Below are 27,553 nucleotides of genomic sequence, written 5' to 3' on the forward strand. Positions count from 1 at the left end.
AACCAACCAGCAGGATTTTCATATATAAAGTAAAGCCAGTGCTATACTGGCGCTAGGATGCTGAATGTAAGCATAGCTTCTGTTCTGAGATTGGAGGTTTTATTTCAGAAATATGTGCAAGTAAAGTTACTGTAATGCACTGCTATTTGATTGACAGGTGCAACAGGAAGGGAATATGTGGGTCAGGTCTTGTTATCTATTCCCGACCCTGCCTGCGCTGGAATTAACATCTATGATGGTAACAGGGGAAGGAAGACCAGGCAGGCAAACAGGGCCGGGAATAGATAGCAAAACCCGACCGTCATATCAATTTCCTGTTGCACCTGTCAATCAAATAGCAGTGCTTGCTGGAACTTTACATACACGTATTTGTGAAATAAAACATCCAATCTCAGAACAGAAGCTGTGTTTACATTCAGCGTCCTAGCACCAGTATAGCACTGGCTTTACTTTATATATGGAAGTCCTACTGGTTGGTTCCCTTTAATGGCAGGCTACTGCTTGCACTTGGACAGCAATGTAAGAGCATAAATATAATGGTCATACCATCATTGGATAATGTGGACATAGTGTATTAGATACCGATACATTGGTGTTTTATTTTTAATTTATTATTCATTCCTCCATAGATTAGCTAACATTTTACGTTTTTTGCTTCCAATATATTTTTTAATCTAGTATATTTTATTGTACAGGATTGTGATGGCTCTATCCCCTGTTAGTGAAGAAAGTCCAAATTATGAGGAGGTTCTGCACAAGAGTGACTCTGTGAGCCGTGCATCACTGTATTCTGGAGATACATTTGAATCTAGCTCCGACAGATCAGATGACAGCTATAAAAGTGACACCTTTGACTCCATCACAGATGAACATTCTGAAAAGCTTAGCAGTGATTCCTTTGTATCCTCCGCACGTGAATCCAATCATCGGCAGAGGAGTGAGTCCTTCACTCCCATTATTAATGATTCTAGTAGGAACTATGAAATTGAATCTTTTGATTCACTCTCCTCTGAGTTGGACGTTCATCACACTGATTCTTCTGAGAAATCGTATCCAGAGTCTGCTTCAGTGGAAGATGACCAGACGGAGGATGATAAAGGTATTTAATGTTAATGTAATTTAAAAATATTTCCAAATATTCTATTCTATTTATCCACAAATACTAATAAATAGTATTTAGGTACCATTTTTGCAACAGTCCCTCAAACTAGACCATAAAAGAGGAAGGGCTTAATAAAACCTGGTCCTAATGTAGTCATTTTGTTAAGTCCAATGCATTCTTGAAGATGGGTCTTAAAGGGGTGGTCCAGATTTGGCAGTCCATATTGCCAGTCCACATTATACATATATAGCCTGGGTCTCAGCTTCCCATTCACGGTAAGTTTTTTAACTGCAAGAGAGGACACACATTAGCTAGGGACCCCAATGTAAGAGAATACCGTGACGAGGTGTTGGGGCACTGTCGTATTGATCAATTCAATAGCTAAATTTCTCTTTATTCTTAAGTTCATGGCAGTTATGCAGATTCCATTGTCATATTTTCATTCTCACATATAGCTATTGTATTTTTCATGCCAGTATTCATACAGCAGTTTCTGCTTTACACCGTGTGTAGAATTATTAGGCAAGTTGTATTTTAGAGGATTTTTTTTTATTCATCAACAACTATGTTCTCAATCAACCCAAAAGACTCATAAATATCAAAGCTTAATATTTTTGGAAGTTGAAGTGAGTTTATTTTTAGATTTGGCTATCTTAGGAGGGTATCTTTTTGTGCAGGTAACTATTATGTGCAGAATTATTAGGCAACTTAATAAAAACCAAATATATTCCCATCTCACTTGTTTATTTTCACCAGGTAAACCAATATAACTGCACAAAATTTAGAAATAAACATTTCTGACATGCAAAAACAAAACCCCCCAAAATTAGTGACCAATATAGCCACCTTTCGTTATGATGACACTCAACAGCCTACCATCCATAGATTCTGTCAGTTGCTTGATCTGTTTATGATCAACATTGCGTGCAGCAGCCACCACAGCCTCCCAGACACTGTTTCGAGAGATGTACTGTTTCCCCTCCCTGTAGATCTCACATTTTATGAGGGACCACAGGTTCTCTATGGGGTTCAGATCAGGTGAACAAGGGGGCCATGTCATTATTTTTTTTATCTTTTAGACCTTTACTGGCCAGCCACGCTGTGGAGTAGTTGGATGCATGTGATGGAGCATTGTCCTGCATGAAAATCATGTTTTTCTTGAATGATACCGACTTCTTCCTGTACCACTGCTTGAAGAAGTTGTCTTCCAGAAACTGGAAGTAGGTCTGGGAGTTGAGCATCACTTCATCCTCAACTCGAAAAGGTTCCACAAGTTCATCTTTGCCTTTTAAAAACTCCTTGGTTATTTTATGTTTTGGCTTATTGTACATCAGTACCATTACTACTAGGATAATCCCCTCTTATTCCACAGGTTTTCCCCAGGTAAAATAAAAAAGCTTATACTCCCCTCCAGCTTTTGTGTCTGCCTTCAGACAAATTAGTTAATTAACAGGATGTAAGCGCTGCGGCTGCTGCTCACTTTTTGTTGCTTCCTGCATCTGAAGATGGGGAGACACAAGGCTGTGGCCGGGGCTCACGGCACATGAGTCCCGGGAACATGAGCCCGGACACCACTCGAACAGCATTGGCACTGGAGGCAAGTATAAGCTTTTTTTTGTATTTTACCTGGGAGAAATATGTGGAACCAGAAGCAGTTGTCCTAGCAGTGGACAATACGTTTAAAGCTGAGAGTCGGCAATTTAAGCCCATATTGTTTATATAACTTGTCCTTGAATATGTTTTAATAAACAGCTAAAATGTCAGAACTTGTGTCGCTGTGTAAATATTTCTGGACTTGATTGTATATCATGGAAAAAAAAATTTCAGTCCTTAACCCTTCACAACATTCGCTGTACACGTATGGTGCTGTGGGAGGTGCGTTCCTGTAAACCACTAACTTATGCGGCCCTGCGATCGCTCCCTCTCACATGCAGAGCTGGTAAAATCATCAGCGAGTGTCAGCTATATGTCATAGCTGATATCCTGCTGTAAGGGCGGCTTTGCACGTTGCGACATCGCACGTGCAATGTCGGTGGGATCAAATCGAAAGTGACGCACATCCGGCGTCACTTTCGACATCGTACTGTGTAAATGTTAGATGATACGATGAACGAGCGCAAAAACATTGTTATCGTATCATCGTTGCATTCACCGACATTTCCATAATGCCGGTGCCGCGACAGATACGATGATGTTCCTGCGGCAGCACACATCGCTGTGTATGAAGCCGTAGGAGCGAAGAACATCTCCTTACCTGCTGCCGGCAGCTCAACGGAAGGACGGAGGTGGGCGGAATGTTTACATCCTGCTCATCTCCGCCCCTCCGCCGCTATTGGCCGCCTGCCGTGTGACGTTGCTATGACGCCGCACGACCCGCCCCCTTAGGAAGGAGGCGGGTCGCCGGCCAGAGCGACGGTCGCAGGGCTGGTGAGTGCATGTGAAGCTGGCGTAGCGATAATTTTCGCTACGCCAGCTATCACACGATATCGTACCTGCGACGGGGGCGGGGACTATCGCGTGCAACATCGCAGCATCGGCTTGCGATGTCGCAACGTGCAAAGCCTGCCTAACACCAATGATTAGTGCAACCATCATGCATGCTTAACCCCTCTGATGCCGCTGTTAATAGCGATAATGGCATCAATCTACTTACCAGAGGGAGGGAGGGAGCTGTCTGCTCCGATTGGAGACCTCGGGCTGAATAATGGCTACCAGGTCACCTGGGTACTGGCCTGCAATGCTTTTCCTTGAACGGCACCTGACACGTCTCCTGCCTGTTACTGTTTCAGTAATTTAATACCCTGAAATGTAAAAGCATTGCAGAGTATTAGATCACCTACAGACCAGAGAAAGATGGTTTCTATCCTGGGACTAGGTAAACAAGTAAAAAAAAAAAACATAAAAGAAGGAAAAAAAATATTATACCAATAAATATTATGAAAAAAAATATACAAAGTATACATATTTGGTATTGCTGCGTACAGAACTACCCGATCACACTCATCACACTAGTTTAGCCCCTTGAGTGAACAACATAAGAAAAAGAAAAAAAAAAAACATGGTAAAAAAATATGCTTTTTCATCATACCACTGAAACAAAAAAAGTGGAATAAAACGTAATCAAAAAGTCTATTGTAAATAAAATGGTATTCCTGGAAACGTCCTCTTGTCCCACAAAAACCAGGCCCCACTCCGCTCCATTAGTGGAGAGTAAATTTTGTTGTAAAACTTAGATATTGCTGATAAACCATTAACTTTTAACTTCCTAACAAAAAAATGTTTCTATAATGAAGCTGATGTAAAGTAGACATGGGGAAAATGTTATCCATTAACTATTTTGTGTGAAATCACTATCTGGTTTAAAGGCATAAAAATTAAAAGTTCGTAAATTGTATTTTTTAGGGGGTTTTTGTACAATTTTTTTTGATATTTTCATAAATGAATGCAAATCATATTAAAGGGGTTGTCCACTACTTGGACAACCCCTTCTCATTACCAATGTTCACCCCATAAAAATAACCAGACCTATACTCACCTATGGTGCCAGCGGGGTTCCAGCGATATCAGACTTCACATTCCCAGGCCACAAATGACATTGTTATGAAATGCAAGACGCGTCGCCAATCAGCACTGGCTCCCTTCTCCCTTTCTTTGTACAGTTAAGTAATTAACAGAAAGTGAGTGGCAGCTGTAGCGCTCCCTTCCTATTAATTGCTTAAATGTCTGAAGGCGGGGAGAACGAAACCGGCGCTGATTGATAGTGGGGCTCACGAGTCATAACAATGCCATGTGGGGTCTGGGAATGTGAGTTCTGACTCCACGGGAACCAGGCTAGCGCCGTAGGTGAGTATAGGCTTTGTTAGATTAAGATCTAAAATGGTCAGGTTGTTAAGAGGTTAACCATGTTCACCTGTATCTATCAGCATTGGAAACTTGTTCAATATACTCATGACAGACTGGTGTCATCTGAAAACTTGTGTGACTGTTTCCCCAGCTTCGAGAATAAAGTATTAACTAGAGTAATAAGAGACCCTATGATGCTTCACCCTGACCTGTGCACCATCGCCATGAGAGCACCATGAAAGCTGGAAGCGATGTGTCTACAATGTTTTTCATTCTCAATATTGAATTCTAAAATGGATTTTCTGTCCACCCACAAATCTATAGAGTTTCTACAAACTGCAGTTTGTGTTTTTGTTTTGTTTTTTTACTCAGCCAGGCTTCTAACAAACTGTCAGTAAATATTAAAGGGAACCTGTCCCATCCCAAAAAATGCTATTAACTAGCAGATATAGGGTTAATCTGCACGTTGATGTCATTCTGAACCTGCCTGGCGCCTGCACATTGAACCTCTGCCGGGAGGGAATGAACTTTATTCCTCCTATTAGCATTCGGATTTATGACATGGGGGAGACGCCAGCGTGGGTTCAGTCACCGCTCTTTGAATCTAGAGCAGCGGATGTGACTGCGCCCACTGCACTAACTGTCATCCACTCAGCATTAGACCCAGCTGTCAGTCCGTGTTGGGGTGTGCGGTTACAACCGGTCTAGATTTACAGAGTGATGATAATACCTAATTTGGTGCCTCACCCATGATTCAAACCAGAATACTTCAGGAGGATTAAAGTTAATTTCCTCCCGGTAGTGGGGTTCAATGTGCAGGCGTCGGGCAGGTTCAGAATGCTATATTTGGAAAGTGTTAGGATAAAAGAAAGGGGGTCACATTATGAGTGGAAAACCTCTTAAAAGGGACTCAGTCAGCCCAGAATGACTGTTCATATTAAAGGGGTTATCCGGTTTATTTTGCTTATTTTTATTTTTTATTTCACTATTGGGCTACATAGGGGCATGTAGGTAGATGCCAACTACCTACCTGCCCTGCTGTCAACCCCTCTCTCCTGGCTCAGAGAGGTCATATAACCACTCTTACTGGGATTTTTCTACTTCCTGTGATGTCACATCGACATGGGCAGGAGCTTATGTCCCGCCTTGTTGACTGGCATTACAACAGACGCCCCTCATCCTCCCCCGCACCCTCCCCATATTCCGTACTCTCCCCCTCCCCCTGTGTGCTACTATCTGTGCACTTCTCCCCTGCTCTGTATGTGTCGGGGCTCTGGAAAAACAGGGGGGCCCATTCAATGTCTGGAACACTGTCAGCGCTGTTTGCCCGACGGTGCCCCCAGCTCTTTATGATGTATGGGGCATGGGTAACTCCCCCTCCTCCCCCGTGCACTCTCTCCTGCTGTGTGCTGGGGGGGGAGAGTGCACAGGGAGAAGAGAGTTCTTGTCATTCTTTATAATACCTAGACATTTTATGTAATGGCTGACTTTTCCAATCTGGGCATTATATCAGACTTTGCCTGAGCAGTTCTTGTCATTCTCTTTAATATCTAGACATTTTATGTAATGCCTAGGGAAGGTATAGAACAACGCAGATATTTCATACCTTGCCTGTTCTATAGAATGCCGGGTTTTCATACATTGCCTGTAACATATATGTATATGTGTGTGTATGTGTATATATGTGCAGCACCGGGGAGCAAAGCAAAGGGCAGCAGAGAGCGAAGCACCAAGGAGCGGGGAGCGAAGTACAGGGCAACAGGGAGCGAAGGACCCGGGCGGGGAGTGTGAATTAGATGATTGTTTAAAAAAGCCGGCGGCTTTTTACCGCCCGGCTTTTAAACAATTATGCATTAATTTCAATCTTTTACTCAGCCCCCAGACCGCTTTGTAGGGTCCAGCAGACAATTACTCACATTTCCCATTGACTTACATTGAACTCGCTACTCCTAACGAGTAATTACGAGGATACTCGCGGAGTAACGAGTAGTCCAAATACCGTACTACTCGGCGAGTACCGAGTAGTAACAAGTATACTCGCTCATCCCTAGCCACAATCCAATCTGCTTGAGGTCTAGTGTGAAGTTTCCACAATCAGTGATGGTTTGGGGAGCCAGGTCATCTGCTGGTGTAGGTCCACTGTGTTTTATCAAGACCAAAGTCAGCGCAGCCGTCTACCAGGAAATTTTAGAGCACTTCATGCTTCCCTCTGCCGACAAGCTTTTTGGAGATGGAAATTTAATTTTCCAGCAGGACTTGGCACCTGTCCACACTGCCAAAAGTACCAATACCTGGTTTAATAATGTTACGCTGTGTGTGGGGAGAGACACCCAGCAAGTGGACTCCTGGGAATAAGGGTGGCTGAAACATAGATGAGGGGGGAAACCAGGGGCTCCTGCGTTAACCCTGACACTGGGGGGCCCTGCAATTGCCCTCAACCCACAGGTACCTATAAGGGATAGGAGGTGTGGCCTGCCAACGTGCCCCTGTCTCCTAGCCAAGACCCTAGGACTAAATCCCACCACCCACCAATCCACGGATGGAAACGCAAACACAAAAATAAACAGCAAAAAGGGAAAAAGGAAAAACAACAACTTATCTTAAGAGGGAATCTTCAGAATATACAGCAACAGTAGTCTGAAGCCACATGCACTTCTAAGCAAGCAACTTCTCCACGTGAAGAGTATAACTCGCACTGGAGGAGTGAGAGGCCCTTAATTACCAGCTGGAGGAAAGGCTCCTTCAACCTGGCAAGGAAACAGAAAAAACACTAAATTAAGTCCTTAAAGGGACAGTGTCCATTAACGTCTGGACGATCGCTGGGCCCTTCTGCACCTGGTACCAGCAGCAGCACCTGAAGATCCAGACTAGAGATGAGCGAACCGGTCGCGGTTCGGCTCGAGTTTGGTTTGCCGAACGGAGGTCTCGTTCGAGTTCGGTTCGACGAACCACTCGAACCGCATAGCAAACAATGGCAGGCAATCACAAACACATAAAAACACCTAGAAAACACCCTCAAAGGTGTCCAAAAGGTGACAAACAACTCACAACACAACACAAACACATGGGAAACTGACAAGGACATATACTCATGCGAAAACAAAACAGCTGGACAAGGAAAAAGAGAAGGAGACACAGATAAAGGCATGGCACGCCCTTCTAAAATCATGTAAAACACCGCAAGGTGACTCCAAGCGGAGTCTCCCTTTTTTCCAAAAATTGGGCCCCACACACACCCACCCCTTCAGTGGCAGCACTTGTGCCCCAGTTGTACACTTCACAGCTAGATTTGCATCAAGCACATTCAAAAATACGCCATACTTAACCGTCCCCAGGATGACACCGGGGTAGGTAGCAAAGTCTTTCCTGATCCCAGCTCTGTGCATCTTGGATCATTTTTAAAAACACATCAAGGGTTACTTAAAGAAGAGTCTCCCTTTTTTCCAAAAATTGGGCCACACAGACACCCCATCAGTGACAGCACTTGTGCCCTAGTTGTACACTTCACAGCTAGATTTGCATCAAGCACATTCCAATTCCACAAGCATTTACTCTCCCCAGGATGACATAGGGGTAGTAAATTCCTTCTGGATCCATGACTTGTTCATTTTGATGAACGTCAGTCTGTCCACATTGTCACTGGACAGACGCGTGCGCTTATCTGTCAGCACACACCCAGCAGCACTGAAGACACGTTCAGAGACAACGCTGGCAGCTGGACACGACAAAATCTCCAAGGCGTAAGTGGAAGTGGAGAGCTCTGGCCATTTTTCAAGATTTGAAGCCCAAAATGATCAAGGCTCCATTTGCAAAGTAATGGCATCGATGTTCATTTGGAGATACTCCTGTATCATCCTCTCCAGCCGTTGACTATGTGTCAGACTTGTTGTCTCTGGTGGCCTTGCAAAGGAGGGTCTAAAAAAATTCTGAAAAGATTCCATAAAATTGCTGTTACCAGCACCAGATACGGTCCTACTGGTACGGGTAGACTGTTGAAGATGACGAGACCGTCCCATGTTTGTCAAGTTACAACTGGGAGATTCACTACCTGCACGGTTGTTTGGTGGAAAAGCCGAGCTAAGATCGAGTAACAGCTTCTGCTGATATTCCTGCATACGTGCGTCCCTTTCTATGGCTGGAATTATGTCACAAAATTTGGACTTGTACCGGGGATCTAATAGTGTGGCAAGCCAGTAGTCATCATCACTTCTAATTTTGACAATATGAGGGTCATGTTGGAGGTAGTGCAGCAAGAAGGCACTCATGTGTCTTGCGCAGCCATGCAGACCAAGTCCACGCTGTGCTTGTGGCATAGAGGTGCTAACCGTTCTTTCTTCCTCTGACATCTCCCCCCAACCTCTTTCAACTGAAATTTGACCAAGGTCTCCCTCATCCGCTGAGTCTTCCATGTCCATGGACAGTTCGTCCTCCATTTCTTCATGTTCTCCTGCACCTTCCTCAACATTTCGCCTGCTACCATGCGCCCTTGTTGATCCCTGTCCCCCATGGTCCCATGCCTGCCGCGTTGGTGATGATGAACGTCTGGACCTTGGTGATGTTGTTCTGTCTTGCGCATATGAATCCTCCTGTAGTTCCTCCCCTTCCTGTTGTCCCACCTCCTGACTCCGAATAGTGTTTAGCGTGTGCTCCAGCATGTAAATGACTGGAATTTTCATGCTGATAATGGCATTGTCAGCGCTAAACATATTCGTCGCCATGTCGAAACTGTGCAGAAGGGTGCATAGGTCCTTGATCTGAGACCACTCCATCAGGGTGATCTGCCCCACCTCTGCATCTCGTTGGCCCAGGCTATACGTCATGACGTATTGCACCAGAGCTCGGCGGTGCTGCCACAGTCGCTGTAACATGTGGAGAGTCGAATTCCAGCGTGTCGCCACATCGCATTTCAGGCGATGAACCGGCAGGCCGAAAGACGTCTGGAGCGATGCAAGTCGCTCAGCAGCTGTGGTTGTACGGCAGAAGTGACCAGACAGTTTTCGTGCCCTGTTCAGAAGGCCATCTAGGCTGGGATAGTGTGTTAAAAATTGCTGGACAACAAGGTTCAACACGTGAGCCATACAAGGCACGTGTGTCACCTTGCCCAGGTGAAGGGCCGCACCCAGGTTTGCAGCATTGTTGCACACGGCCTTACCAGGCTGCAGGTTGAGTGGAGACAACCATTTATTAAACTCAGTCTCCAGAGCTGCCCACAACTCATCGTTGTGTGACTCCTATTTCCAAGACATGTCAAGCTAAAGACCGCCTGATGCCGTTGCGCTCTGCTGCCAGCATAGTAATGAGGGGTGCGTGATTCCTTCTGAGCAGTGAGAACACTGGTGGCCTGACCAGGCAGGCTTGGGGCGGAGGTGGAGGACCCAGATGAGGTGGAGGAGGGAGAAGCAGTGGCGGAACTTGGACAGACAGAGGATTGACACACAAGTCGTGGGGACGGCAAGACTTGTGCAGCAGACCCTTCACTATCTATCACCATAGTTACCCAGTACCCAGTCAGCGACATGCAACGTCCCTGTCCATGCTTACTGGTCCAAGGATCGGTGGTGAAATGCACCCGTTGACACACAGAGTTTCTCAAGGAAGCGGTGATGTTGTATGCGACATGCTGGTGTAGCGCGGGCACACCTTTCTTAGAGAAGTAGTGGTGACTGGGCATCTGGTACTGGGGCACAGCGACAGACATAAGGTCTCTAAAATCCTGTGTGTCCACCAGGCGGAAAGGCAGCATTTCGGTAGCCAAGAGCTTACAGAGGGATAAAGTCAACCTCTTAGCTTTTGTCATGGGTCGCAGGAAATGGCCTTTTATTTGTCCACATCTGAGGGACAGAGATCTGGCTGCTGTGTGTAGACGGTGTTGAGTAGGGTGTCCCTGGAAAAATGCAGGTTTGTGAGGAAAGTGCAGGCGTAGACATGATGTTGCCTTCATCCAACGTTGGTGCTATCGATGTCTGAGAGAGCTGTACACACGCACTTGTTTCCCCTTCCAAACCAACTGACGACCTACCAAGCAAACTGCCTGTTGCGGTTACAGTGGTGGAAGTTGTGCGTGGAAAACCAAGTGTGACAGCTGTCCCCACAGTCCTAGAAGATGAAGAGCGCGCGGATGCACTGGAAGGGGCAGGCGGTGGATGGTTTGCTCCGCTAGGCCGCATTGCAGCACGGTGAGCTTCCCACTGGGACATATGATATTTATTCATGTGATGATTCATGGAAGAAGTTGTCAAACTGCTGAGGTTTTGCCCTCTACTAAGAGAATCAAGACAAATTTTACAGATCACATAATTTGGGCGATCTTTTGCTATGTCAAAAAAGGACCAGGCTAGGCAAGGCTTAGAGGGCATGCGACCTGCTGATCCACCCCGACTGGTGGCTGAGGATGCAGTTGTAGACGTGCTACCAGTACTCCGACTCTGTCCAGGAAGGCGCAAGGTAACTTCGTCGTCAGTTGCATCCTCCTCCACCGCCTCTGTTGACCTCTTCGAGGGCCTGACTGTGGGTTGACAGTAGGTGGGATCTAGAACTTCCTCATCAATTGTTGTGTTTGCACTCCCCTCACCCTCAGACCGAGCCTCTTCTTGCCCTGACCGAATATTTAAGTTGTCATCCCAATCTGGTATCTGCGTCTCATCGTCATCAGTATGTTCCTCATTGTCTATTACAACAGGTGTTACAGTTTGTGAAAAAGGGTCAACATTATGCTCAGAAACTTGGTCATCACGGCCTGAATCAGAGTCACAAAGGTTCTGGGCATCACTGCAGACCATTTCCTGGTCTGTACTCACTGTAGCTTGGGAGCAGACCTCTGATTCCCAGGCTATAGTGTGACTGAACAGCTCTGCAGACTCAGCCATCTCAGTTCCACCATACTGTGCAGGGCAGATGGAGACTTCAGAGCTGGGAGAAAGCAAGTGTGATTGGGATGACAACTCAGAGGACTGGTGTTTTTTGGATGCGGTACTTGAAGTGGCTGAGAGGGCACTTGTTGGACCACTTGAGATCCATTCAAGCATTTTCTTTTTTTGGACATCATCTACCTTTTGTTCCAGTTGTCCGTAAAAAAGGGAGCACATCGGATTGTCCACGGTAAGTAGTAGACATCTTACTTTTGCTGGAAGATGGTCTATCTTCAGCAGATGTTAATGGAACTTTGCCACCTTCCCTACGGACAAACCCTTTTTTTCCTTTTCCAACACGCCTCTTTCCCTTTCCACCAGCATCTGTCATTTTGCCACTCATTTTGATTGCGTTAAGATTGTGCACTTTAAATGTGGTAGTAAAAATTGAGAGGTGGTGTAGATTGCAGCGGTGGTCTAGCTTTATTAACAGCAGAATAAACAACAATAACTATCCCTGACAATGCAACTATGGCCCTTAAACTGGCAGCATAGTTTGCTAGTATGGCTTAGTAACAATGAGTTTGAGTGTGCAATGCAGAGGTGCTGCACATAGGTTTGCACCAGTGGGACACTAATGGAAGTCCAACAGCCACTTTTAGGATGCCACTAAGTTTCCTCAGTGTTTGCTAGTATAATGGCTTAGTAACAATGAGTTTGAGTGTGCAAAGGGCAGGAGGGTACAGTGGCAGGGTTGTGGGTCTGGGTAGAGGAAAGGAAGCCTCCCTTTCTATCCCTCCTAATGGGGAAATGCAGCGAGGAAATCCCTGACCTTAGCTACACAGACGCTGTCATCTTGTTAAAATCTGTTTTCATGGACCTGACTGTCACCTATGGCTCTGACCCTGCCGGTATTAGCCCTTACAAGGACTAATAGAAACTTCTATCCCTATTCTGTATAGCGCTGTGTATAGAGCGTACACAGCAGTATCGGAGACAGGAGCTACGCCAGCGGTGACTGACACCAAGACGCAGAAGGCAGATAATGGCGTGTTGGAGGAAAATGTCCGTTTTTATAATGCATGGATATGTGACATGGACATCCTATCACACATGCCGTTGCTTCTCTGGCTAAAAGTCCACTTAGCTGTGTGTGTGTGTCTGGGATTGGCTGACATGCTGGCCCGCCCCACTACACACGCGCGCTTAGGGAAGGAAGACAAGGAAAAAAAAAAAAATCATCTACATTATCAGAAATAAACACCTGAAATAGATCACTGTGTGTAATGACTCTATATAATATATGCGTTTCTGTTTTTGTATTGGATTACTGAAATAAATTAACTTTTTGATGATATCCTAAGATATTGAGATGTACGTGTGCGTGTGTATGTATGTATGTATGTGTGTATATATATAATATATATATATATTATATACAGTGTGCATGTATGTATGTATATGTATATATCTATATATATATAATTGCCTTAGTCTGTCTGTCTGTCTTGCTCCAAAATTGTGTCCTTACGGTGACACAAAGCGGATTGGCCGCTGGCCTCGCCATGACCCCGCCCCCCCGCACGGATTGGTCGCTCGCCCTGGCTCCCCCCCACACGGATTGGCCGGCCGCTCGCACAGGCTCCGCCCCCCACACGGATTGGCCTCTTGCCCCGGCACCCTGCACGTATTGGCAACTCGGCCACGCCCCGCCCCCCTCACGCAATGCACGCTCGCTCTGGCCCCGCCCCTGCACGCATCCCCCGAACTGACAAGGAGACACGACTCCCAGGTGAGTACTGTACCCCCGGGAGCCCACAACAGCATACGCCGCCGACCCAGCCGACACATACCCTCGCATTGCTGTGGTTTGCCACCGTATGCTGGTGTGGGCTCCCGTGCGAGTGGGGTACGTGATGCGCTGTTAACCATGGTAGCATAGTTACCAGCGCATCAAGGTCCTGCAGCGGCGGAACATCCACACGCACACACATAACAACAGACACACACACACATATCAGATCACACTCACTCTCACACACACCTCACACACACACATCAGATCTCATCCACATACTCACAGCATCCGGAGATATCGCTTGCTTCTCGGCCGCGATACTGTGCTGTGAGCTTCCAGGACCTGCCGGAGGATCACATGGCCAGAAGCATGTGGTATCTCCGGATGTTGTGAGTGTGAGCGCGTATGTGCAATATCGTCAATGTGTGTGTGAGTGTATGCGATCGGGTGTGTGTGAGTGTATGCGATCGGATGTGTGTGAGTGTATGCGATCGGATGTGTGTGAGTGTATGCGATCGGGTGTGTGTGAGTGTATGCCATCGGGTGGGTGTGAGTGTATGCGATCGGGTGGGTGTGAGTGTATGCGATCGGGTGGGTGTGAGTGTATGCGATCGGGTGGGTGTGTGTGTGAGTGTATGCGATCGGATCTGTGAGTGTCGGCAGAGGAGCACGGCGTGCTGGAGGAGGCTGGGAGGAGAGAGGCTGATCCTGGGGAAGGCTGGGAGGGGGAGGCTGATGCTGGGGGAGGCTGATGTTGGGGGAGGCTGGGAGGGTGTAGGCTGATGCTGGGGGAGGCTGATGCTGGGGGAGGCTGGGAGGAGAGAGGCTGATGCTGGGGCAGGCTGATGCTGGGGGTGGCTGGGATGAGAGAGGCTGATGCTGGGGGAGGCTGGAAGGAGATAGGCTGATGCTGGGGGAGGCTGGGAGGGTGTAGGCTCATGCTGGGGGAGGCTGATGCTGGGGGTGGCTGGGATGAGAGAGGCTGATGCTGGGGGAGACTGATGCTGGGGGAGGCTGGAAGGAGAGAGGCTGATGCTGGGGGAGGCTGGGAGGGGGAGGCTGATGCTGGGGGAGGCTGGGAGGAGAGAGGCTGATGCTGGGGGAGGCTGATGCTGGGGGAGGCTGGAAGGAGAGAGGCTGATGCTGGGGGAGGCTGGGAGGGGGAGGCTGATGCTAGGGGAGGCTGGGAGGAGAGAGGCTGATGCTAGGGGAGGCTGGGAGGAGAGAGGCTGATGCTGGAGGAGGCTGGGAGGAGAGAGGCTGATGCTGGGGGAGGCTGGGAGGAGAGAGGCTGATGCTGGGGGAGGCTGGGAGGCAGAGGCTGATGCTGGGGGAGGCTGGGAGGCAGAGGATGATGCTGAGGGAGGCTGATGCTGGGGGAGGCTGGAAGGAGAGAGGCTGATGCTGGGGGAGGCTGATGCTGGGGGAGGCTGGGAGGGGGAGGCTGATGCTGGGGGAGGTTGGGAGGAGAGAGGCTGATGCTGGGGGAGGCTGATGCTGGGGTAGGCTGGAAGGAGAGAGGCTGATGCTGGGGGAGGCTGGAAGGAGAGAGGCTGATGCTGGGGGAGGCTGATGCTGAGGGAGGCTGGGAGGTGGAGGCTGATGCTGGGGAAGGCTGGGAAGAGGGAGGCTGGGAGGAGAGAGGCTGATCCTGGGGAAGGCTGGGAGGAGGGAGGCTGGGAGGAGAGAGGCTGATGCTGGGGGAGGCTGGAAGGAGAGAGGCTGATGCTGGGGGAGGCTGATGCTGGGGGAGGCTGGGAGGAGAGAGGCTGATCCTGGGGGAGGCTCGGAGGAGAGAGGCTGGGAGGGGGGAGGCTGAGAGAAGAGAGGCTGATGCTGGGGGAGGCTGAGGCTGGGAGGAGAGAGGCTGAGGCTGGGAGGAGAGAGGCTGATGCTGGGAGGAGAGAGGCTGATGCTGGGAGGAGAGAGGCTGATGCTGGGAGGAGAGAGGCTGATGCTGGGAGGAGAGAGGCTGATGCTGGGAGGAGAGAGGCTGATGCTGGGGGCAGAGAGGCTGATGCTGGTGCAGCATGGGGGATGGAGCACGATGGGGGGTGCGCAGCATGGGGGATGGAGCACGATGGGGAGTGCGCAGCATGGGGGATGGAGCACGTTTGGGAGTGCGCAGCATGGCGGATGGAGCACGTTTGGGACTGCGCAGCATGGCGGATGGACCACGTTTGGGTGTGCGCAGCATGGCGGATGGAGCATGTTTGGGAGTGCGCAGCATGGCGGATGGAGCACGTTTGGGAGTGCGCAGCATGGCGGATGGAGCACGTTTGGGAGTGCGCAGCATGGCGGATGGAGCACGTTTGGGACTGCGCAGCATGGCGGATGGACCACGTTTGGGAGTGCGCAGCATGGCGGATGGAGCATGTTTGGGAGTGCGCAGCATGGCGGATGGAGCACGTTTGGGAGTGCGCAGCATGGCGGATGGAGCACGTTTGGGAGTGCGCAGCATGGCGTATGGAGCACGTTTGGGAGTGCGCAGCATGGCGGATGGAGCACGTTTGGGAGTGCGCAGCATGGCGGATGGAGCACGTTTGGGAGTGCGCAGCATGGCGGATGGAGCACGTTTGGGAGTGCGCAGCATGGCGGATGGAGCACGATGGGGGGTGCGCAGCATTTGGGATGGAGCACGATGGGAGGTGCACACCTCCCCCCAACACACACACACAACACACCACACACACACTGGGAACCACAAACACCGCCGTACACAGACACCCACACACACAGACAACGCTGCACACACACAACACCCAACACACAAACACCGCGGCATACATAAATATACGCACATACCACGCAACACACACACATTGCACAAAACATACCTCTCCCCAAAACACACCACACCCATACAAACCGCGCAACACACACACACACAACGCTACAGACACACAGCGCTCCACAAACAACGCAACACACATACAACACCGCTCTCACCCCCCGCCACACCCAGACAACACCCAGAACATGTACAGCGCCCTACACAAACACTTGGTAACTACGCACAACAACATCTATATATATATATATATAACAAAAATCATACATTAACTACACAATACGTAAATTCTAGAATACCCGATGCGTAGAATCGGGCCACCTTCTAGTATATATATATATATATATATATATATATATATATATAGATATATATATATGCACACGTATCTGGTGTATGCATATCTGAACTTATTGGTCTATTCAGCAAAAAATGTGTATGTGTGTATAATATATATATATCTATATATATAATTGCCTTATTCTGTCTGTCTGTCTGTCTTGCTCCAAAATTGTGTCCTTACTGTGACACAAAGCTGATTGGCCGCTGGGCTCGCCATGGCCCCGCCCCCCGCACGGATTGGCCGCTCGCCTCGGCTCCGACCCCCCACGGATTGGTCGCTCGCCTCGGCCTGGCCCCGCCCTCCGCATGGATTGGCCACTCGCCCCGGCCCTCCGCACGCATCGCCAGACATAACCTTGCGCTGCTGGGATCGTGACGGAGCCGGTGAACGCTGGTAACCATTATACACATCGGGTAACTAAGGTCCCTTAGTTACCCGATGTGTATCATAGTTACCAGTGTACACCGGCTCCGTCACGATCCCTGCAGCGCCAGACATAACCTTGCGATGCTTGGATCTTGACGGAGCCGGTGAACGCTGGTAACCATTATACACATCAGGTAACTAAGGTCCCTTAGTTACCCGATGTGTATCATAGTTACCAGCGTACACCGGCTCCCGGTACACATGTGCAGGGAGCCGGCATTATACTCCTCTCCCCCCAGGACTACTCCTCCATTATAGTCCTCCTATTATACTCCTCTCACACACAACACCCAACACACAAACACCGCGGCATACATAAATATACGCACATACCGCACAACACACACATTGCACAAAACATACCTCCCCCCAAAACACACCACACCCACACAAACCGCGCAACACACACACAACGCTACAGACACACAGCGCTCCACAAACAACGCAACACACGCAACACACATACAACACCGCTCTCACCCCCCGCCACACCCAGACAACACCCAGAACATGTACAGCGCCCTACACAAACACTTGGTAACTACACACAACAACATCTATCTATATATATATATATATATATATATATATATATATATATATATATATATATATATATATATAACAAAAATCATACATGAACTACACAATACATAAATTCTAGAATACCCGATGCGTAGAATCGGGCCACCTTCTAGTGTGTGTGTGTATATATATATATATATATATATATATATATATATATATATATATATATATATATATATATATATATATATATATATATATATATATATATATATATATATATATATATATATATATATATACGGTAATTAGTACAGACCAAAAGTTTGGACACCTCATTCAAAGATTTTATATTCTAGGTTCTTCAAAGTAGCCACCTTTTTGCTTTGATTACTGCTTTTTTAACCCCTTCAGCCCCGTGGCACTTTCCGTTTTTGTTTTTTGCTCCCCTTCTTCCGAGAGCCGTAACTTTTTTATTTTTCCGTCAATCTTGCCATATGAGGGCTTGTTTTTTGCGGGACAAGTTGTACTTTTAAATGAAACCATAAGTTTTACCATATGGTGTACTGGAAAACAGCAAAAAAATTGCAAAAAAGTGTGATGGCACAATAGTTTTTGGGATGTTTTATTCACGGTGTTCACTATATGGTAAAACTGATGTGTGGGTATGATGCCTGAGGTCGGTGCGAGTTTGTATACACCAAACATGTAAAGGTTTACTTGTATCTAAGGGGTTAAAAAAAATTCACAAGTTTGTCCAATAAAAGTGGCGCACGTTTTGCGCCATTTTCCGAAACACGTAGCGTTCTTATTTTTTGGGATCTATGGCTCAGTGACGGCTTATTTTTTGCATCTCGAGCGGACGTTTCTAATGGTACCATTTTTGCGCAGATGCTACGTTTTGATCGCCTGTTATTGCATTTTGCGTAAAACTTGCGGCGACCAAAAAGCGTAATTTTGGCGTTTGGAATTTTTTTGCCACTACGCCATCTACCAATCAGATTAATTGATTTTATATTTTGATTGGGCATTTCTGAACGCGGCGATACCAAATATGTGTATATTTATGTATTTTTTAACCCTTTAATTTTCAATGGGGGGAAAGTGGGGTGATTTGAACTTTTAGGTTTTTTGTTTTTTGTTTTGTTTTTTTTTTTTTAACTTTTTTTTTTTTACTTTTTTTTTTTTATTTTACTAGTCCCCCTAGGGGGCTATAGCGATCAGCAATCCGATCGCTCTTATCTATCTGCTGATCACAGCTATACAGCTGTAAACAGCAGATAGTCACTTTCTGTTTCCCTCTGCTCCGTGCCCAGGGAAAACGAAAGTGAAACATCATAGCTGCAGGCGTCATCACATGACCCTGTGCTACGATGGCAACCACCGAAAGTCACGTGATCACGCACGTGACTTCCGGTGGGGGCGGCGGTAAGTAAAAAACATGGCCGCGCGCATATAGATTTTGCTGCCAGACTTTGGCAGCAAGATTTAAGGGGTTAATGGCCGCGGGTGGAAGCGATTCCACCCGCGGCTAGCAGGCACACATGTCAGCTGTTGAAAACAGCTGATATGTGCCGACCGCTGCCGCCTGCCCGCGGCAGGGGGCGGGGCTTAACGGGACACGCTGCATGACAGATATATCCATCCATGGTCGTGAAGGGGTTAAACAGATCACATATACAGTATATACACATATACAGTATATATTTATTTATATTTATTTGTATTCCTTTACACATGGTGTATATATGTAATATAGACTCACATTAGGTGTTATATATAGTTTTCATTACACAGTATTCATTTATTTATAAGGTGCTGGGGCAGAGTATTGAGAGCCAATGTGTGTGCAGAGGACGGGGCTGGACAGTAAGGCCGGGCGGTGCCAGCTGGGCTGGACAGTGAGGCCGGGCGGTGCCAGCTCTGACTGTGAAGTTTGGCAAACAAGTACAGGAAGATGTCATGTTGGGTTGAGCTGCAGGTAAATAAAGTGGCAGCAGAAAATAGTGATGATTGAAGAGGATCAAAAGTTAGAAACCCTCCCAAAAATAATGTAGGGGTGTTTTAGATGACAATACAGCACAGATTAGCTTAGAAGTTTTTTGGGGATTTTGTGGCTGGACAACTTTTTAGGTTCAGGCGCTCGGTGCATCATGGTGAGGACAAACATTAAAGTTCACATGCTTGTTTACCAAACTCTATTTCTGCACTTTTCTGTGAAGCTAGAGCTGTCAATCATAGAAGAGAGCAGTGGTAGAAGGAAAATAAGCAGATGGGAAGGTTCATTTGATGGTTTGGCAACATAATGATGCACCGAGTGCCTGTATTTGGTTTGAACAGTTAATCTTACAGTCCCTTGTAAATCAATACTAAGTTTTAGCTCATCAGTAGACCTACCTTCAAGCACTAATGCTGTTTCTCAGTATGTACATTAGATGATCAGCCAGTCCCAATGGAATTGGCATCCTTGGCCATCTATAATGTGTATGGTCCCTGTATAGAGAGGTGTCACGAGCCGCTCATTCTTACCTCCTCTGCGAGATCTTGTAATATTCATCAGTGAGAGCGGTTACTGATGCAGATTGCACTGAGGCTGTCGTTATAGGAAGGATGTTGTCCTTGAGATATCTGCATTGTAAGACGTCGTTCTTTTGCCTGGAGATACACTTTTAAGACCGCAGGAATATATACAAAGCGTTTATTATAAAGCTTGCATGCTATGAGCAAAGTCTCTTATCTCTTGTTCTCGCAGTTAAAGGGCAGTATTCCACGCTCCGCAGAAAAAGACAGCCATCAAAGTCATCGTTTATGACTATCAGATCTTTTTCGTTCATGGTCTTGCCTCACCAGTAGATTTTCTCTAAAATCTCTTTGAAAAAATTTGTTTTCTTGACGCTCTATAAAATGTCTCCTTAAACTTATGTGGGATAAATGTGGTATCAAACAGCAGCTATGATCTGGCGTGTATGGAGCCAACTTGTTTTATCAATCCCTGGCCAAAAAATAAACTTGCACTACCGGGACTCAATACTAGTACGACTTCAAAAATCATTAGTGGCCATTAGTAAACGTCAATCAGGAAATTCTAACTTTTATTTCCATCACTTCTTTAGTCTTTTGGACACTTTGTTAATAAAACAGTACAGTACATATAAATTTGCAGTTTTGATTCTCGTGATATCTTGTTTAGTCTTATGAGTGTCGGTGGGAATTGTCTTGTAATGAACAGATGGCTCTGTCATGTTGACAGCTTTGTTGAGTGAAATAAGTCATTGAAATATTTGACCTTGCGGATTTCATTGTAGGAAAAGGCCGGATTGAGAATTGGATAAAGACTCTTCTTGATGAGAATCTCAAGCCAAATAATTCATTTCATCAACCGCATAAAACTGGTGAGTAATAAACTTCTGGAGGCCTCCTGATGATTGAGCATCTGTGTGTACATTATATAGTTATGTGTGAATCAGAGATATTAAAAGCCAGTACGGAGACCAGTCGAGGTTTACACTGGACTTTTAGCTGCAACTTACACAGGATGACTGTCACATACGCAAGGACGTCCAAGCATCGGCTGCCTAATGAGATGTCTATGGATTTATAGCATGTCATAGACATTTCATTCCTCAAGGTTATTAGTTGACAGGAACCTTGATTTACAAGTATTGTTCCTCTTTAAAAAGTTTAGTCTATTTACAGTCAGTTAGGTGGTCTTATAGATAATATGTTGCGACAAATTAATGTAAGACTGGTGGTTTTTTTTAGAAAATTTAAAGTTTTGACCCATGAGAAATAGGTATCCACCTATGTACAGGATTGGTGATGAATGTAAAGGGTGCTTTACACGCTGTGACATCGCTAGCGATTGCTAGCGATGTTGCAAGCGATAGCACCCGCCCCGTCGTACGGCCGATATGTGGTGATCGCTGCCATAGCGAACATTATTGCTACAGCAGCGTCACACGCACATACCTGTTCTGCGACGTCGCTGCAGACACCAAACAATCCCTCCCTCAAGGGGAAGGTGCGTTTGGCGTCACAGCGACGTCACAAAACGGCCGTCCAATTGAAGAAGAGGGGCGGAGATGAGCGGCCGGAACATGCCGCCCACCTCCTTCCTTCCGCATTGCCGGTGGACACAGGTAAGGAGATGTTTGGCGCTCCTGCGGTGTCACACATGGCGATGTGTGATGCCGCAGGAACGACTAACGACCAGCAGCATGCACCATCACCGATATTTTGAAAGGGAGCGACGTGTCAACGATCAACAATTTTTGACGTTTTTGAGATCGTTGATCGTCGCTCATTGGTGTCACACGCTGCGATGTTGCTAACGGCGCCGGATGTGCGTCACTAACCATGTGACCCTGGCGATATATCGTTAGCTCCGTCTGTAAGATTGCTCCGTCTGACCAATGGTGCATATGTGTGATCAATGGTGGATATGTGTGACCGTTGCCCCATTTAGATAGGCAACACAAGTCCATTTATCACTCTTGTGAATGGCAGAAGTGTAAGGAATCCCACATATATTCAGATATACGTTTATTTTTGATATGTGATTAGAACAGGGTGATTTTCATCTGGGTAGATAAGATTTTTATTAGTAAATTAGTAAAACAAAATTCCAACCTTCCCCATTGAACAGTAAAAAAATGACAGCTTTCGGATGACACTCTGATGATGTTTGTGTGTGGTCCATTTTGAATTGTCAAGTTTGATCAATGATGTGGATCAACAACAAACGTCTCCTTTTTTTGCGGATACTTGTAACTAAAGAAAAACCCCAACTATCTGAGCAGCCCCCATACATATCAATACGTGTTCTATCCATAAAAACCCAGAAAACAGAGCGCAAACGGATGTCTGAAGTTAGCCTAATTAATAAATGTTTTTCAATGCTCAACCCATCTGTCGTTTATTTTAAAGGGAAACTGTCAGGTCAAAAAAGTGTTATAACCTACAAGCAGGAGCATGTGAGCTAGTAACCCCTTCCTACCCATACCTGTGTTGTAATAATGTGTAATATGAAGGTAAAAAATACATTTTATTACTTACATATTCCCTATGTAAATAGCATAGCTCTCTAGCCCCATGGGCGTGGCATCGCCCTGTGGGTGTTTGCATGCTTTCCATGGTATCACGCCCCTGTGGGCATGATACCATGGATTTACATGAGCGACCTCAAGTCTGCTCCTTCAGAATCCCACGCGTGCACGCTTACCATTCTCGAGGTCTTCTCATCCTGGTGTTTACTTGCCGGGTTCAGACGCGTGCTGCGCATGACCGGAACCGCAGGAGTCTTCTGAGCATGCGCATTGCGCGTTTGAAGCCGAGAAGCAACCAGGATGAGAAGGCAGCAAGAATGGTAAGCGCGCACGCAGGCGCAGGATTCTGAAGGAGCAGACGTGAGGTCGCTCATATAAATCCATGTAGCGTGAGACCTTGGAAAGCATGCAAACGCCCACATGGAGATGCTACGCCCATGGGGCTAGAGACCTATGCTATTTACATAGTGAATATGTAAGTAATAAAATGTATTTTATTACTTTCATATTACACATTATTACAACACAGGGATGGGTAGGAAGGGGTTAGCAGCTCACACAGGGTCCTGCTTGTAGGTTATAACGCTTTTTTGACCTGACAGGTTCCCTTTAATGTATGTACGTTTCTGAATAAAAGTGTAAAATATAGAGGCATTTTAATTATCGATGTGGTCGAGGTTTCGCAATATACAAAAGCCGCACATTGGGAGCCTTGCTTGGTTACACAGATTCACATGCTTTTTTTCCTTGTGTCATCCATGGAGCAACAGTGAAACATTACACCCTGCCCATCACTGCTGGTGTCTTCTCAGCTCTGTACCCTCATTTCAATAGGAATTTATGGAAATTATGCATAAAATAATAAATGCTTTGTTCTCCTATTTAGCTATTGCAATTAATACTGAGAAATCTATAAAGCAGTCTTCTTTGTGTCTCAGGAGCTGAGCTATGTCCATCCTCCTTACTATCCTGTGGGTGGCTGTAAGACAAGTAGCTGCAGCCGAAGCCTCCGTGTCTGTAGCAGGGCAAAAAGACTGTTCTCTAATGTCCCCTGTTACTCTATGTTACTGCAGACTTACTAATTCTCACATCGTGTGCACTGGACACTGTGGGGATTCGCAGACTCCAGGCCAGAAGCCGACTAGAGGGACGCATCCTCACTTAATATATTTGCTTTGAGTGAGGTCAAGCCCATCTAGCTGGCTTCTGGCCTGGAGTCTGCATATCACATACTTGTGTCCATGCGATTATTATTCCTGGCTCTTAAACCAGCAAATCCTTACAGAGCAGTGTGAGGATTAGCAAGTCTGCAGTCACATAGAGTAACTGCAGACTTTTGGATTTTGAACGGACAAACCCTTTAAACTGGACATAGCGACTATAGCATGGAAAATAAAATATGATCATGGGAATATGCCGTAAGATGTCCTGTGTCATATTCTAATGTCATGTATCCATCCATAATAAAAGGCATAATTAAGTTTAATATGTAATGTTTGTAATGGATCTGTTAAAAATGGGTGCCACATAAATAATGTCAGTATAGCGTCCTTCTTTTTAAGCTCATCTCTTGAGTTCTATGGACAAAACTCATCTGAACTACGGAAGAGACTAGTGCATGCTGCGCCTTTTTCCCCACAGTCCTTTTTTCAGTCCTTTATTGAAAAACGCTCACCAACCTAGCCCGTTCTCTTTGGTCTGTGTGCTGTTTTTTTAAAAATACGCTTATTTGAATGTGACCTTTAGGCCGGGGCCACACGGGGCACTAGTGCGATCCTTGCATGACACTTGGTTCATACTGGCAGTACAGCAGAGCTGAGTGTCATACTAGTATCCCTGCGTCTGAGGTCCGGCTGTGCGAGCGGACCTCAGATGCGGGGGGCGGGCCGGCACATAGGAGGGGCGGGCCGGCACTGTGGAGGGGCGGGATTTCTCTCCCTCTCTCCTCCATAGCCGGCTATTGCGATTCTCGCTCTGCCTCTCAGTACACCGGTGTACCGGGAGTGCAGTGCGATTTTTCTCTCACCCCATACACTTGAAAGGGTGCGAGAGAAAGAGTCTCGCATTACAATCGCAGCATGCTGCAATTGTTTTCTCGGTCCGATTAGGGCTGAGAAAATAATCGCTCATGTGTGCTGACACACAGGCTAATATTGGTCCGAGTGCAATGCGATGCTTTATTGCACTCCACTCGGACCGTTTTTCTCGCTGTGTGGCTTAGGCCTCATAGGGAAGAAATCAGAAGAAGAGACTAAACCTTGCGTTCTCTCCAGGATTTCTACCAACCTCTATTTTAGGAACATGCAGGAAATCCTGTAGACTAATAAACAGGGAGATAATCTTGTCTTTGCTTTTAAAGCATTACCTACAGTCCTTATTTCATGCTACATCTTGGCTTTGGCTTTAAATGGTTTATTTCATTATTTAAACAGTTAAAGTGGAGCTAAATCAATTACGATGGTAATCTTCAATTTCCAAAGTGCAACAAACATCTGTTTATTTCAGTCAGCCCTGACGCTTTCACCATTGTCCCCGGGGCTTTGCTTTATTGTTTTATACACTTAGATGCAGCCTTGATTACCTCTTAATTGTTTTGTGCAAACTGTAGATGATCCCATTTAATACATTCAGCAGCGTAATTAAAGTATTTTTTTTCATGAAGCAAGGTGCATTAAGGCGTTAATAGTCGATATAATAAGATAACAGTTTTGCACAATACTTCAAATAAAAGGTTTTAATGGATTTCTATAGATTTAGTGCATTAAGGCTTAATAAGCAGAGCGTGCATATGCTCTTCTCCTGTAATATAGTCGGCAGTTGTTTCTAATACGTTACAATGATGCTGATTTAAGCACAACATGGCATATATACATATACTGAAAGTCTGTGCTCTTCCTGGAAGAGTATTCATAAGACATGCAGGAAGACTTCCTCCGAGGAGCGGCTATGAGGTAGAATATATTGTAGAGGCTGAACATTGCGCGCCTACTGTGTTCATTTACCTTAGAGCCTTTAAAAATACAAATTGGTTGAGAAGTGGCTCATGTCCTCCGCTTCCCTGGTGAATGGTGTGGTCTATTTTCTATGCACTATCAAATAATATATAATGGGAGTGGATTGAGCAGGTTTGCACCATTCTAGAGAAAGTTGCTTGGCCTATTGAAACAAAACTATGTTGCAATTCCTCGTAAACTCACAAATTATTATTATTATTATTATTATTTGTTATCATAGCACTATTCTCTTTGCATGTGAAAAAAAGGGGAGGGGCATACATAGACAAGTACAGTAAGCATGAACAATACAAGGCACAGACTGGTACAGGAGGAGAAGACCCGTAAGGGCTCACAATCTGCAAGGGATGGGTGAAGACAAATAGAAACAGATGAAAGCAGTTCTCTAGGATTAAAGAACAACGGTGATCTTTATTCACCCAAGTCTTAAAGAGGTTTTCCACTACTAATGTGACCCCCTGTCTTTTATCTTAACTTTTCCTAACTAACCCTTTCCTAATATACTTCTTCTATTTACTCATCTCCTGTAAGCTTATCTTTCACGGGCTCGTAAATAAATTAATTGTTGTTATAGCTTTGATCCTTCTGGCTGCAGACTGGAATCGAACAGACAATGTAGCGACATTTTAAGAGATGATCCAAAGTTTGGATGGTATTTCCTATCCATAGATGGGGAATAGAGGAAAACTTCCTAATTGCTTTGGGTTTGACCCACCTTGGGATCTCCACTGATCCCAAGAACAAGGGTTCTGAAGAGATAGTCGATCATTCACACTGCCACTCCATTTATTTTTAATAGGACCACCGAAGATGATTAAGCATGTCATTTTGCTGATCTTTCTCACTCTCATAAGAATGGATGGAATGCTAGTGCGTATGATGAGCCGCCGCTTTATTTGGTCCGTTCTCAAGATCGGTGGGGGTCCAAGCATTAAGAACCCCAGCAATTGAGAAGTTATCCTCTATCCCAAAAATGGAGATACTGTTGATATCAAGACGCCGGGGGGAAGAGTGATGAGACACGGTGCAGTCCACCAGAGTTTTGGTTGTCCTAGTCCCATAGTTAGCCCAGATCTGGGCTAGACTATTCATTTATTGTGACTTTAGACAATTTTGGAATGTATTAGTGCTACAGCACGGTACAAGTTTATATTTTCTACAACATTATTTAGTGATTGATAAATTATGAATCGCTGTTTTCTTACATGTCCATACCTTTTATTTATAAGTAACAGTTGTGCTATAAACTCCATATGTTTCTTCAAGAATTTGGAAACCATATACATTATTCTTAGAGAATTTGTTTCAGAGTTGATAAGATTATGATAAAGGTCACATCAGTGTAACTATAAACCCCAAACCTAGGTATTGTACATCTCGGGGTATATAGATCAAAACCTAGCCCACAAAAAGGCCAAATCAAGGCTATCTAAGACCAAGACACAGTACGCGACCCTGCGTCAGTGCTGAACAATTAGAAATCATATGAAGAAATTGCGCAAAAAAACATACTGAAAATAAAATAATTTTTTTATTGTTAATGCATTCAAAAACATTTTTTTGATCATGATAACAGCAGAAAAAATGAGGACATAAAGACACATGCATGGACAGGGAAATATGGTAACAATTGAAATGATAATATCAATTCACAATTGAAACATAATCAATAAACAACATCAAATATTGAAGCAGAAACCCCAAAGTACATAGAAATATAAATCTCCAATAATGGATATAGTAAACAAGGTAAGCCGACATCCAGTATGTTCATAAACCCTCCTAGGCTATATAGATGAACAGTACCATACAGAT

At 45.7% G+C, this 27,553-nt stretch overlaps 1 protein-coding gene across 2 annotated transcripts in view; it reads left to right on the forward strand.

Annotated features, from left to right (window-relative positions):
* Positions 1-27,553, forward strand: part of C9H8orf48 (chromosome 9 C8orf48 homolog) — a 60,943-nt gene that overhangs the window by 13,817 nt on the left and 19,573 nt on the right. For both annotated transcript variants that reach the window (XM_075322699.1, XM_075322700.1), the window contains exons 3-4: positions 696-1,099; positions 20,985-21,071. In XM_075322699.1, coding sequence (XP_075178814.1) covers positions 703-1,099; positions 20,985-21,071 — 484 coding nt within the window. In that variant the 5' untranslated portion in view covers positions 696-702. The remainder of the gene's footprint in view (positions 1-695; positions 1,100-20,984; positions 21,072-27,553) is intronic.

The sequence above is a fragment of the Anomaloglossus baeobatrachus genome, chromosome 9 (assembly GCF_048569485.1).
Source record: "Anomaloglossus baeobatrachus isolate aAnoBae1 chromosome 9, aAnoBae1.hap1, whole genome shotgun sequence".
NCBI classification, from domain to species: domain Eukaryota; kingdom Metazoa; phylum Chordata; class Amphibia; order Anura; family Aromobatidae; genus Anomaloglossus; species Anomaloglossus baeobatrachus.